Source organism: Pipra filicauda, unplaced genomic scaffold (genome assembly GCF_003945595.2).
Source record: "Pipra filicauda isolate LSUMZ 115617 unplaced genomic scaffold, ASM394559v2 scaffold95_size2449627_pilon, whole genome shotgun sequence".
Classification (NCBI taxonomy): domain Eukaryota; kingdom Metazoa; phylum Chordata; class Aves; order Passeriformes; family Pipridae; genus Pipra; species Pipra filicauda.
Genome location: NW_024105153.1, coordinates 1,898,785 through 1,912,390, shown reverse-complemented (window position 1 = coordinate 1,912,390; position 13,606 = coordinate 1,898,785). Strand labels below are relative to the sequence as shown.

The 13,606-nt window shown below is 37.0% G+C and overlaps 1 protein-coding gene across 1 annotated transcript in view; it reads left to right on the top strand.

Annotated features, from left to right (window-relative positions):
* Positions 1-13,606, top strand: part of TTC26 (tetratricopeptide repeat domain 26) — a 46,168-nt gene that overhangs the window by 18,365 nt on the left and 14,197 nt on the right. The window contains 7 exon segments of the mRNA XM_039391389.1: positions 1,106-1,251; positions 2,513-2,684; positions 3,093-3,167; positions 4,333-4,435; positions 7,581-7,636; positions 9,261-9,314; positions 9,737-9,800. Of these exon segments, the coding sequence (XP_039247323.1) occupies positions 1,106-1,251; positions 2,513-2,684; positions 3,093-3,167; positions 4,333-4,435; positions 7,581-7,636; positions 9,261-9,314; positions 9,737-9,800 (670 nt within the window).

The window sequence follows — 13,606 nt, the reverse complement described above, 5'->3', positions numbered from 1 at the left end:
TAGCTATCTTCCCTTAAATTAAGTTTTGTACCACCCTGTGTTATATTTAACAAGTATTCTGCTACTGAGGACACTGAGTTGAAAGAAAGTAAATGTTAGCTTTGATGTCAGATTCTCTTTACTTAAATCTCTCTTAATTTTAAGAGAGAAATCTTTAAACTGTTTTTGTAGTGGCGCTGGCACTTACAGATGTCAGTGATGAGCTAGGAATTAATCAACTTCTTTTCATCTAGTAAGTCACTGGAAATAAAGGGTTTTATGAAACTATGAAGCCCATTGCCTTTAGTTCTGTTGAGCAACTTATCTTGCCTTTTATCTGGAGTATCATTTTGTGACAGGCTCAAAGAGGGAGGAAAAGAATCTGAAGAAAACTGAGCTGATAGGTAGGAAAACAAATACATAAGATTAGAATTTGTGTGTAAGAGAAATTCATAATTATTATTGAAACAGCAAAACCAGCAAAGGGAAGCACTGGAATAAGTGACTTGAGTAGACTGCTAAGGTAAATAACCTCAACTTTACTTTTGTAATACAAATATAATGTGTATGTTTAACTTTGTTCCTTGTTTTTATCTTATGTGTGTGTATTATGTGCTATTCAGCAATGCTTTTAAAAATAAATCATTTAGTTAAACTGAAATTTTAAGGAGCCAGTGAAAGAGAATTTGTTAGTGCTGTAAAGATGTCTTGTGAAAATTAGAGCTTGTGTGTTGGCAAGGCTTGCATTTTTCTGCTATCCATGAGAAATTAGATTTGGATCTACAAACAGCAGAATTTTTTCTGGCTTGAATAACAGTCAAATTTTGTGTTGCGAAATTCTGTTTGTGAAATAATTAATTCAGCTCTTTCCCTCTTATCCATCAAAGCATGTGACATCTAATTATATCTAAATCACACCTTCAAGGAAAATGTGTGCTTAGTTTTAGCCTAACATTTATCCAGTTTGAACTGATCTCCTTCTTCACTGGTCATATTAACTTTAAAGTAACAGAGTTTTTCCAAATGTTTGATATTAATCACCTGCTGTTTACCAGCAAAACTAATCTAGCTAATTAAAATAGTTTTCTTGCTGAACTCATCTGAGGATGTGTCACGCTCTTTTTAGTTCAGTGATGAAAAGAAATTGATGAGCTCTCACCAGAATCTGCAAGATATTACAGAAGATCAGCTTAGCTTGGCATCTATCCACTACATGCGGTCCCACTACCAAGAGGCGATTGATATCTACAAACGCATTCTACTTGAGAATCGGTGGGCATCTCTAAGCCTTAGTGCAGTGTCTGTGCTATTGCTGGTATTTAAATTCCATAGAGTTGCTTGGTTTCTGAAACCAAGCATGGGCATTTTCCACAACTGCTATGTCCTTTTCGTATCGCAAAATGTGCATCAGTTGCAGCCCCTCAATTTTGTTCATTGCAAAGTATTTTTAAAAAATGAATGTTTAAAAAGAAATCTGCTCTCTGTTGTTTTTTTTTTAGTGTTACTGTTGTGTAATTCATTCTGATATCTTTTTTTATTTTGTTACTTATTTCTTCTGAGATGATATATGGTTATGTACCTGCTTTATCTTTTTCCTTTTTCCCCTCTGATGGCCAGTCTGGTGATCCTTGCTTGAATTATTGACTTCTTCACCTCTTAGCCTTTCTAGGAATGGTTCGGTTGTTGGGTTTATGTAAAGTTCCTTGCATTCCTTGAAGTCTGAAATTCTTTCCTTTTCTATTTATCCCCTTTGACACTTATTGATGGTTTTTCCTATCGTGTTCTGCAAATTTTTAATTCACAATTTAGGAAGAAACAAATTGAATTCTTAAATAGCTGGAAGTATTGTTTAATAAAATAGAAACTGCTGTCCCAGAATACAGCTCTCTTTTGGTGGTATCTCCTCTTGAACATTTCAGAGAAATCCATCATAATGTATATAAGTATGTCATGTAATGCTTGGGGAAGAGATTTTAACTTCCAAGTCCTGCAGAAGCAATCACTCAAAGCTAAATGAGTAACCTTCATAACAATTATCCTTTTACTTACAGTTTCCACAAATGCCTGTCTTATTTCTGTATCTAGTTCTTCTGGCTTGACAGCTTGTAATGACAAGGATTTTTTTAAATAATTGTACTTGATGAAAACTTTTATGCACATATTAAATGTCTTTGCATATATTGCTTAGAAAATCCTGTTCTGCCAGGCCAGATACAATGCTCATGTTCTGTGTGTTTCCTTGGTGTGAAGTTGCCACCGTTTCCCAGATTTGCAAATGAAAAGTTTTGTAGGTAGTACTTAAAAGCTGCAGTAGCTTCTGTGGAAAAAATAAATAATGTGAATCTGGATCTGTGCAGTCTTAGCCAACAAACTAGAGAAGCTCTAAGCATTTCTCAGAAACCCCAGTTTTGATGTGCTTGTAAAATATGTATAGACATGTGAGAGCTTTATTACTGATTTTAATGCTCTGTAATGGGAAACGTTAAACTATGTGGTGGGATTTAAATGTTCTCTTTAATCCTCTTTCCTGCAGGGAATACCTGGCTCTGAATGTATATGTGGCCCTATGCTATTACAAACTGGATTACTATGATGTATCACAGGAAGTGCTAGCTGTTTATCTTCAGCAAGTTCCTGACAGCACCATTGCTCTTAACCTTAAGGCTTGTAACCATTTCCGACTTTACAATGGGAAGGCTGCTGAGGTATCTGTTGGACAGTCCCTCAGTTCACCTTTATTTTAGTTTAAAAATCCATATATGTTTCTTTTCCTCGTTATCTGTCTTAATCAGTAATGTTGATAATGACCTTTATCTTGTCATTGTGTCCTTCTTTTAGGAATGTCACCACTTTCAGTTTCCCTGGTATTAACCCATCTATCCACATGTGTGCACAGTGGTCTTTCCATTTTCCCAGTTCACTTTTGATCTTGTGTTTATACGTATTATCCAGTTTCTAAAATTATCCTATAGAAGTGAGAAAGCCAAATCTTCTAGTGGCCTAGCACTGATGGAGATGTATTTCTGTCAGCTTTGGAGCTCATTTGAAGCTTTACTTAGGCTTCTGTGCTTTTTTGGTTTTGTGGTAAAATTTTGGAATGTATGTAATTCCAGGCAGAGCTCAAGAACTTGACTGACAGTGCCTCATCATCTTTTGAGTTTGGCAAGGAGCTCATTAAACACAATCTGGTAAGTAATGCATTTCTGGGACTTAATATAAACAGCACTCATTTGTAGAGCTTTTCATGATGATTCATAAAATGGAATATTTTGGTAATTGCAGACCTAACTGAATTTTTGCTGCCATGCAAGTCCAGGAATCCTACCTGTATAATGAATGTGCCATCAAGTGTATTTATTTTTTCCCCTGGAATTTTTCCCTGACAGTGAGACTGTGTCAAGAAAAATAATAATGTTGTTGTTTGTGTAAGAATACCTTTGCAAGATATTTTATGGAGCCCACTCAATAAGGACACTGTAGAAACAAGTCAGAATGTATGACCCTGAACTCTTTATTTAGTACCACAACAACGTGAGTGGAATTAAGATAACTAGTGAAAATGGCCTTCATCCTAAAAGTACTAAACAAAGAGTTCTAGGAAAAAAGCTGCTGATAAAAGCCAAAATACTTGTGTGGTCTGCAGAAAAAGAGTCACTAATCACTAGTTAATTTTCCCTTCAGTGGTATTATTACTTTGCTGTACAGCTGGTAACAGCAGATTGCTCTTATTTAATGATGGGCAGTTGCTTGCTTTGTCGCTTTTCAAGAGCAGTCATAACAAGCTAAAGCTTCTTTCCCCAAAAGTTAAAACTGTTTTCAAACTGGACTTTTGTGAGTTAACGTTGTTTATTTTGTATGCTGGTCTTTTTGCCAGTGGTTTATTGAATAACTATGTTAGATTTTGTTGGAAGAACCATCATATGAAACTGAAGTATAATCAACTGCTCCTGACCATTTTAGCATCTTTCTAAATAAATGTAGAGTTGTTAGTCTCATTTTTTTCGTGTGAAAACATCATAAGCAAATAGTAATTTTGTATGTGTTCCCTTCACTCTTGTTTCAGACAATATTATTCTTTTAAATCTGTGATATATAATGTATCACTGTTTTGAGCTGCTAAAAGTTAAAATAAATTAATCTTTCCTGATGGATTAAACACTTTATATTCTTCAGAATAAAGATTGTCACACTTAGTAATTCTATAGCTATATTAAAGCAGGGATTATGCTAATCCCAGAGCCACTGACCTTTTCCTACTCTTAATATAGGAATTTAAGGATTAATTTCCTTGAATTAAGATATCATAGAAAAGATTTTGATACATGGTTATCAATCTGCTGTTTTTCTCTGCAGGTGGTTTTCCGAGGAGGAGAAGGGGCTTTGCAGGTCCTGCCTCCTTTGGTTGATGTTATTCCTGAGGCAAGGCTGAATCTTGTGATTTACTATCTCCGGCAAGGTAAATACACCTTCCTCTGGCTTTTTCATACCTTCAGGGATGACATTCATTCATTTTATCTCAACTGACTATTCAATGAAATGCTTTTTTTCTCTGCAGGAAAATGTAATGTATTTCATTTGCTGTTCCTCCAGAAAATAGTGAAGTAAGAGTTTCCATGGCTTGCAGAGAAGGGCTTTAGTTGTGTGCAGTCAAATAAACGTACTTTGGCAGAATATTGCAGGTTCTTTGGTTGAAGGAGATGGCTTTGGGGACAGTGGTGTTTAACTGTTTCTAATGAGATGACCTCTCTTATGCCTGAATGTGTGAGAATGGTAGGCATATGTCCTCTGAAGGCAAGGACAACTGTTTCTGTAAATATAGCACAAACAGGATATGAGCCTAAGTGACTGTGAACAAGGCTACAGTTTGTGAACAAGACACTGCGTTAAAAATCTACTTTACAACTCTTAAAAGGATGCAGGTATGTAGCCAGAATCAGTTGGAAAGGATTTTGTACTAGCATCTCTCCTTCATTTGCCAGCTTCTTCGAATTATATCTGAATTTTTCAAAGCCATTACTATTCTCCCATTGTGTTCTTTTATTCAACAATGGGTTGACTGGCTGTGTGACTCAAGCCAGGTCCAATTAGGTCATGTTGCTTAGTCCCAGCTTCCTCTGTTCTACCTTGTGTCCATTGCCTGTCGTCTCACTCTATGGAACCTGTCTCCATCTTCTCTGTATCTTCCTATCAGTAAGTTGTAGATAGCGATAAGATCTCCCTTGAGCCTTCTCTTCTGAAAGCTAAGGAAATGCAGTTCTCTCCGTCTCTCCTCAGCCCCCTTCTTGCCTTGGGAGTCCTTGGGTGGGCTCACTCCGGTATTTCATCATCTGTCTTAAATTGAGGGATCCCAAAACTGGACACCCTACTCCAGGTGCAATCTCACAAGGGTCAAATAGAGAAGCATTCCTTCCTTTGCCATGATGACTACATTCATGCTAATATGATCCAGTGTACAGTTGGCCTCCTTTGCTGCAAGACTGCACTGTCTGCCAGGTTGCCTTTTAGCCAGTCAGCTCCCCACCTGACTTGTTGTTCAGGCATGTTTCAAACCAAGCAAGATGCAGGACTTGCATTTTACCTCTGCTGAACTTTATGAGATTTCTTTCTTTCAGCCCATTTACTCAGCCTGCTGAGCTGCTTCTCAATAGCTGGGAGCTTTCTTCACAATCTTTTATCATTTGCAAACTTGCTGAGAGTACTCTATCTGGATCATTAATATAAATATAAATAAGACATTCAACGGTATCAATCCCTGGGGAATTTGATTAGTAATGAACCACCTGATAGATTTTGTTCAACTGATGACTGTCTTTTGATAGTCCAGACAGTTTTCCATCTCTTTATAGTCTTACTTAGCCAGTCCTATCTTTCAAGTCTGTATGAGAGACCATGTCAAAGACCTTGCTAAAGCCAAGGTATACAAGCATCCACTACTATCCCCTTATCCATACAACCAGTCATACATTGGGTTAGTCAGTACACTTTGGCATTGGTAAATCTATGCCTGCTGTTCCCAGCCACCTTTCTGTCCAGTATTGTTGCCAATTTCACTATAGGCAATATTGGTATTACTAGTAATTACCTTGCCCAATAATATTGTTAATAATAATACACATGTGTCAAATTAAGTTCTACTTACGCAGAAACAAAGTACATCTCGTGCATCACTTAAAAATCAGTCTTGTTTATTCATTTGCCATTAACCTTGCAGTAATTTTAATTAGTTAGGTTCTGCTCTTCACTTTGGTGTACAAATGACTTGCATACTGACAAAGAAGGTCAAGGGGAATTAGGATTAAAATCTCTTTCCTGGTTTGGCTAAATTTCTATTTTTAGCTCTTGGTAGGGTAGCAGCATCAATTAGGAATGTGAGAAATCATTACTTCTAATGACTACAGCTGTCTCTCTAAAACTTAAATGTCTCCGATAAAGGTAGGTTGGTGTTAATACATGCTCAGAACTGGAATGTCTGAAGCACAAACATGCATCCCATTTTTATCAGTTCTTCAGGGTAGTGACTTTCAGCAAGATTTGGGGCCTGTTGGTATCTGGTTATAATCTGCTCCCATGAGATTTGGTATAGGCTTCTTTTGGAGCCTGAAAAGCATAGCTCTGTGTTAATGGTCTCCACTGATGGAAATAAGGGCTGCTGTCATTTTTCTTGTTTGGTAGTGGTGGTGGTCTGAGCTAGCCAAAAATGTCAAAAAATCCTCCAAACCAACAATTTCTATTAAAAAAAAAGAAAAAAAGAAAAGGTAATGACTTTTGGCAAGTACCTTGTGCTGCCTTACTATGTGACTGCTCAAGGGAATGGGTAAGAAAGCAGAGGTGTTGAGTGGGAGACTGGCAGCTCCAATGTATATTGCCTTAAGTGGTTGAATGGATGGTATGTACTAGCAAAAAAGGTTTTGTTTGATAAGGTTTGTTTTTGTGGGCAGCTGGTATAATGCTGTATTAAAAAAATTTTACTAGTAAAAGACTGTCTTCACTAGGTTGTTTTACAAAGCCAACTGAAGTGCCAACATCTTTTTTTTTATTTAGGTAAGGTTTAGGATGTTTTCAGTTTATATAATGCTTGTGTAGGAAGGAAGTTGCTTATTGATTTCAAACTTCTCATTTAAACTTCTATACTAGTAGTGCTTTCCTTGTTAAAATTAGGATCAGGTAAGAGCTGCTAGACAGATATTGAAATATTGATAAGGAAGAGATGAAGTTTCCCTACAGCATCATGTTACCCTATCCTCCTTGAGGGGTAAATCAATATGAGAAAAGAAAATACAGGAAGATGATGGATTTATGATTTTGACCTTGTGCTGATGAGAAGGCAGCCACTAGGTTATGAACAAGGGGTCCAAATCATCTTTACTAGGAAAATTGTAATAACAAAGAAGCTATTACTCACTCCATGTTTGTTATTTAAGTTCTAGAAAACCATCACCATTGTGATAGAAATTCACAATGATTTATAGTTACCTTTCTCCTCCTGTCTAAATGGTTTATTTCTTAGTCTATGACTATTGGGGAATGTTGTAGAGGATAAGTGACTTGTTCTAATACAGTGTGCTATGGGTTGTCATGCATTCTAATGTCTGGCATTTCAGATGATGTGCAGGAGGCTTATAACCTGATTAAGGACCTGGAACCTACAGCTCCACAGGTAATTGGAAACTGATGTCATGGCACATAGATAGAGGTTATAAATTGATATGAAATCTGCCACATACAAAACTGGTATCCTGAGGACAGCTTGCCCCATTCCCACTCCTAAAACTTTTGTGTTTTCCATCCCTTCATGAACAATAGATTTAATATACATGCATAAAGTATTATATATGTGCATATATGAGTACTTAGCCTGTTTATTACTGTACTGCCTGGGCTCAGCTAAGAATATAGCTCTGTTCTGTTCAGCATTTTGGGGAGCTGACCATTAGTGCATAGATAAAAGCTCTCTTCCAACTACAGCTACTTGTCACTTCTGCCCTGATGATGATTACCATCCCTCAGATCTGCTAGCTCAGGTGCTCATATGGTTTGTCCTGAAGCCATTTCAATAAAAATTAGCTAGATTAGATTAAACAGTTTTAATAAATGGTATTCTCTAATCTCATCACACTTTGACTGCCATGAGTGAAAACTGCAGCGTCCCTTGGCTGCTACTGTAATTTTCTTTTGTGGTTGTTTCAGCAGCTTTAGTCTCTGATTTATTCGTCTTCGCAGTTTATTTTCCAAAGGTCACATAGCTGGGCATGAAAGGGACCTTTCATGAGTCTGTGTGAGGAATTATAGGGAGGGAGGGAAAAGGAAAACCTCAAGAACACAGATCTGGTGATTCTGTGCTGAGGAGGGTCTTCTGATGTTGCTTTACATTTCTTGCGTTCTTCAGTATGACAAGACTTACTTGAACAGTTTTCTGCAGCCAGTGGTCCTTTAGCCTCTGTTTTCCCCATATACATGTCTAATAATTCTTTATGACATTTTAAAACGAGAATCTTTGTGCTTCTTTTTCCATTTTTCACTTACACTTGCAAGGAACTCCCTGCTAAGACTTGCCAAACTACTTGTATAACCTCCTTGAGTACTTCGCAAATACTTCATCACGATGCCTGTAGGATAATAATTTGGCACCTGTAAGAAAGTTGGTGTGCTAAAATGATTACTTAGCATGCTGGCTAGTACTCTCAGATTGTTTGCTTGCAATCCATTGTTGGTCTGTGTAGATGTATCTTTCTCTTTTTCTGTGTTTACCTCTGTGACAAGGCTGTCCAGGTTTATCAGGAATACCTACAAAACAGATTTATAGCTATAACTCTTTAATTTTAAGATTTGGATAAGACAAAAGAGTCTGTTGCATGCTGAGAAAATCTTGCTCAGCAAGGATGTTAGTGGTTATGGTTAACCAATGTGCATATTTGAAATGGGTTCTGTGCTTTATTATAACAATATTGTACTTATTGGTCATATGATGGTGAAGAGGGCATGAAAGGATGTTATCGTGTTCCTTCTGGTGCATTGTCTTTGACCATAAGACTTATCAGAAAACATTGTACTCCTTTGCATCCCACATATTTGGTAGAAGTGACTACCTAGCAAGTAGAATGCATTTTGGGGGGCTAAATTAGTACTACTGTGATTAAGCATTATCACCGTAACCAGCTACCTACTAAACTGAGCTGGGATAGAGTTGAATTTATGAAGAAAATAATGTACACATAGGCTTTTATGTGTCTTGTAAAATCTTCACCTTATCTTCTCTGATCCTTTTTACAATTTTTTTTCAGGAGTACATCCTCAAAGGAGTTGTAAATGCAGCACTTGGACAAGAAGTTGGCTCAGTAAGCAAAGCCCATGACGTTCCTCAGCTTCTCCAACAACAGAATGTGAACACATCTGTAGGGACTAGAATGGAGTGAAAGAGAGAGTCATTTCTCATTTAGATTGCAGGATCTCTGAGTCTCTCAACCTTCTTCCACACAGTAGTCAGTCCAGAATGAGTGAAATGCAAATTTCCATTGCTGGTCTTGACAGTAAATCAAGCTGAATTTGGCTTCTCTATCCTGTTTCCAAAAAAACTTTTCTTTCTACAGTATTCTTGTGTATCTAGGCACATACAGTGGCACATTTACCTTTTCTGTTTTTCCTTCAGCCCTAGTTTGTCTGTTAGTTGCTCCCCATCTGTTCCTCAGAGCATATTTTCATTATGTATTGTAGCATCAACTCTGGAACTCATGTTGGGTTAATTTTTTTCCTCTTCCAGAGAGATCATCTGAAAATTGCTCAGCAGTTCTTCCAGTTGGTCGGGGAATCAGCCAGCGAATGTGGTATGTTTGAAATATTCTTTCTCCATTATGTAATCCATCTTAAAATATCCATACTATCATACTATCCTTTGTCCAACTCCTGACTGCTGGCAGGACTATTGCTAGGCATTTTGTTGTTATAGGATGAATATCAGGAAATTTAAAACAAATTTGGAAGTTTACATTAGAGGGCTTATTTGATTCCAGACCTTACTGTATGACTGGAAAAGAGGCTGTACTGCAAACTGTTAGTCTTTACTGAGAGATTCTGTGGCTTGCCTTTGACTAATAATCTCCATTATAGAAACAGAAGACAACAGCCTAATTAAGCAGATGAAGTGTGTGGCTGAAACTTCACAGGTACAGAAACTTCACAAATCTAGGTACAAATCTAGAACCACTAATGAAAGCCTATCAAGTACATAGAGTCCTAGCATGGAGTGTGCACTGAAACTGAGGGTGCTAAAAACGTAAGGAGGAATTTGGCTACAGACAAAAATGGGGGCTCTGGGACTAACTCCTTGCTTGAATGAAAAAAAACCTGATAAAACCAATAAAAAAATCAGCATATTTTCAATATTTACTTTTACTTATTCAATAATAGACCAAACAAAGACCTTATCTTCCCTTCCCTTTGCCAAAGTCAAAAATCCGAAATTAAAAAAGCTGGTAGGTATAACACAGAAATTGAGATGAAATAGGGCTTCCCAGTTTTCTTTTTAGGCATTGTCACTTAGTACTGTTTCTTTAGGTGGGTAACTTGTGCATGTTTATGGTGCAGACAGGTCATGGTCCTCAGAGACAGAATGCTGTCTCTGGTGTCCATGGTGACTAAAGAGAAGGAGCTCAAGAGAGCAGCAGCACTGATGAAACTTTCAGAAATACTGTTGAGTCATTCTATTCTGTTCCACATGCAGCAGAGAGCTTCATGTTGGAAGGCTGGAAGTGGTTCCATAGATGAGATTTCCCTAATTCATTCCTTTTGCATTGAGGCTATCCCTTTGGAGTTGGGATCCCAGATAACAGGAAGGAACAGCGTGAACTACAGTAGTGGAGAACTTGGTTAGAGGGAATATAGCTACCTGGGTTTGTGATACCAGTAAAATCACAAGGTGACTGATACAGTGGTGGTACATTCTTAATGCCTGTTATGGTCATGCACATGTGATGAATGACCATAGCATACATGGATAAAAATAATATGGAGATAGTCTGAGAAAATGTATCCTGAAAGCATTTGTAGTGAAGATATAGCCCAAAAGCAAAATTGAAATTGTTAGGAAGACAAAGGTCTGAATTTCACTGTGAAATAATTTTAAACCCATATGCAAAAGAAGGTGGAAAGGCTGAGACTTCAACCTTCCTATGGTTGAGGGGGGGGAAAAAATAATTAACAGTGAGTGAAATAATACTCTTTTAAAATATATGTTTAGATAGGCAACTCACCATACTGAGGCCAAATTATTCACCAGCCAGCCTGGATGGGAACAGTGACTGGCATATTAAAGAGGTTTAGATTTTATATAGAAAGATAATTAAATAATAGTTGGAGACTTCTGTTCTGCCTATATTGACCTAATAAATGCAATGACATGGCGTGATAAACAGCATGAACTTTTAAATGCTGTTTCCGTCTTTCTTAGAGAAGGCACAAGTGAACAGGTAACTCTGGAGCAATATAGAGATTACATAGAACCAGATTTGAAATTTTATGATGAAACTCCAATTCTGCTACAGTCATCTGAGTATAATCAAATTCTAAATCCATGTGTTAGCAAATACCTAAAAAAATTTCCACAGTACTAATTGCAAGAAAAGAACCTACATAATAACCTTTCTCATTTCTGACAAAAAATTAGAGTGAAATAGCAGTGAAAAGGATAAAATACACCTGATTTGAACACTTGAAAGAACCCTTTGTTTCTCTAAAGAAAGGGCTTGTATTCATAATTAATGAGCTATAGGATACAAATAATGACATGACTAGGTTTGCCAATGGTACAAAATTAGCCACAGTAGTAAAAAAGTAAAAGCTTCCACAATGATGAAAGATATGAGAGACTGTATAAGGCTGGGTAATAATATGCAAATTAAATTTAGCAAAATTATCAGAAAAGTTGAAGAGAATCTTAGGAATTGATGAGAAAAGAGAGAACAAACTAAAAATAGTTACTGCGTCATTGCATACGTATGTGATTCTTTTTCTTGAATACTGTTTGCAGTTCTGGTTCTTACATTTCTTAAAAAATTGTAGAACAAGAAAGGATACAATAAAGACAGGAAGGGTGATCAGAGAAAGGGAATAGCTTCTTGAACAAGGAGAGATTAAATAAAGGAGGATACATGGGCTGAAAAATGATGACTCAGTTTGATTATGTGCATCATAAATGACAAGGAAAAGGGGAATAGAGAAGAATTATTACTGTACAATACAAAAACCAAGGAGCATTGACATAAACTATCACACAAGACAAATAAAACAAACAGCATTAATTACTTTTTCACATAACACAACTTATTTGATGGAGAAACTTGTGAGAATCAGAAGGTAAAAAAAAATTGGTAGATTAAAAGTCCATTAGCTGTTTAACACAAATTTTTCAGTGACTAAGTCCTCAGTGCAGGTTGTTGGAAGCTAGGAGAAACTTCCAAGGAAGTAACATTACATGCCACAGTATGTATTATATGTGAAATCAGAACATATTCTTTCTATAGCTCTATATTCTTACTCAGCAAGCTTCTGAACTAGACAAACTTTGGATCCAATATGATAGTTTTTATGTTTTTAGCCCCCGTATTGTATACTTGTGATCATTTTTGATCTGCTCCCTTCGTTTTGCTGGATTTAGAATGGAGAACAGAATTCTTGCTGTTTGTATACTTGGGCTTTTCCAAAGCAGCCAGCCATGCTATTCAAGCATGTAAGTCTTGCTTCAGCACTTCCCACTCAGCCAGTCCTTGCAAGAAGCTGGTATCACTCAATTGTCTGTGAAGATATCAAGTTAACTGCTTTGCAGATTTATAATACAGAAGTAGGTTTGGGCTTGCTAGAGTGAGGAAATCCTTTGCTTGCAACTGGGCCTATGTCCTGGTTTTACCTGGGATAGAGTTAATTTTCTTCTTAGAGGCTGGTACAGTGCTGTGTTCTGAATTTAGTATGAAAATAACGATGATAACGCACCAGTGTTTTAGTTGTGCTTACCCGAAGTCAAGGGCTTTTCAGTTTCCCCTGCTCTGCCAGTGAGGAGCTGTACAAAAAGTTGGGAAGGAGCATGGCCAGGACAGCTGCTCTGAATGAGCTAAAGGGTTATTCCATACTGTAGAACATCATGCCCAGTACCTAAAGGGGGGGGAGTCGACTGTGAGGGGCTAATTGTGGCTCATGGGTGGGCTGGGCATTGGTAAATGGGTGGTGAGCAATTGTATTGTATATCACTTGTTTCTCTTGAGTTTTACTCTTCCCTCTCTCTCTCTTTTTTCCTCTCTCTCTTTTTCTCTCTCTCATTTTCATTACTACTATTATTAATAATAATATTATTTTATTTTATTTCTATTCAGTTATTAAACTGTTCTTATCTTGACCTGCAAGTTTTACTTTTTTTTTAGGGGGAGGGGATAGAACGAGTGGTACTTAGTTGCTAGCTGGTGTTAAACTACAACAGTCACAACAGTCTGATAATATGGATTATCAAAAAATAATGGATTAAAATGAATATGTGAAATATTTTTTCTGACTTTCTTTTGTTAACTGTAGAAATCTCATGACTGCATTAAGGAAAAAGCAGCAACACGCAGTTCAGGAAGTATAGTATCATTTATTTGTAAAG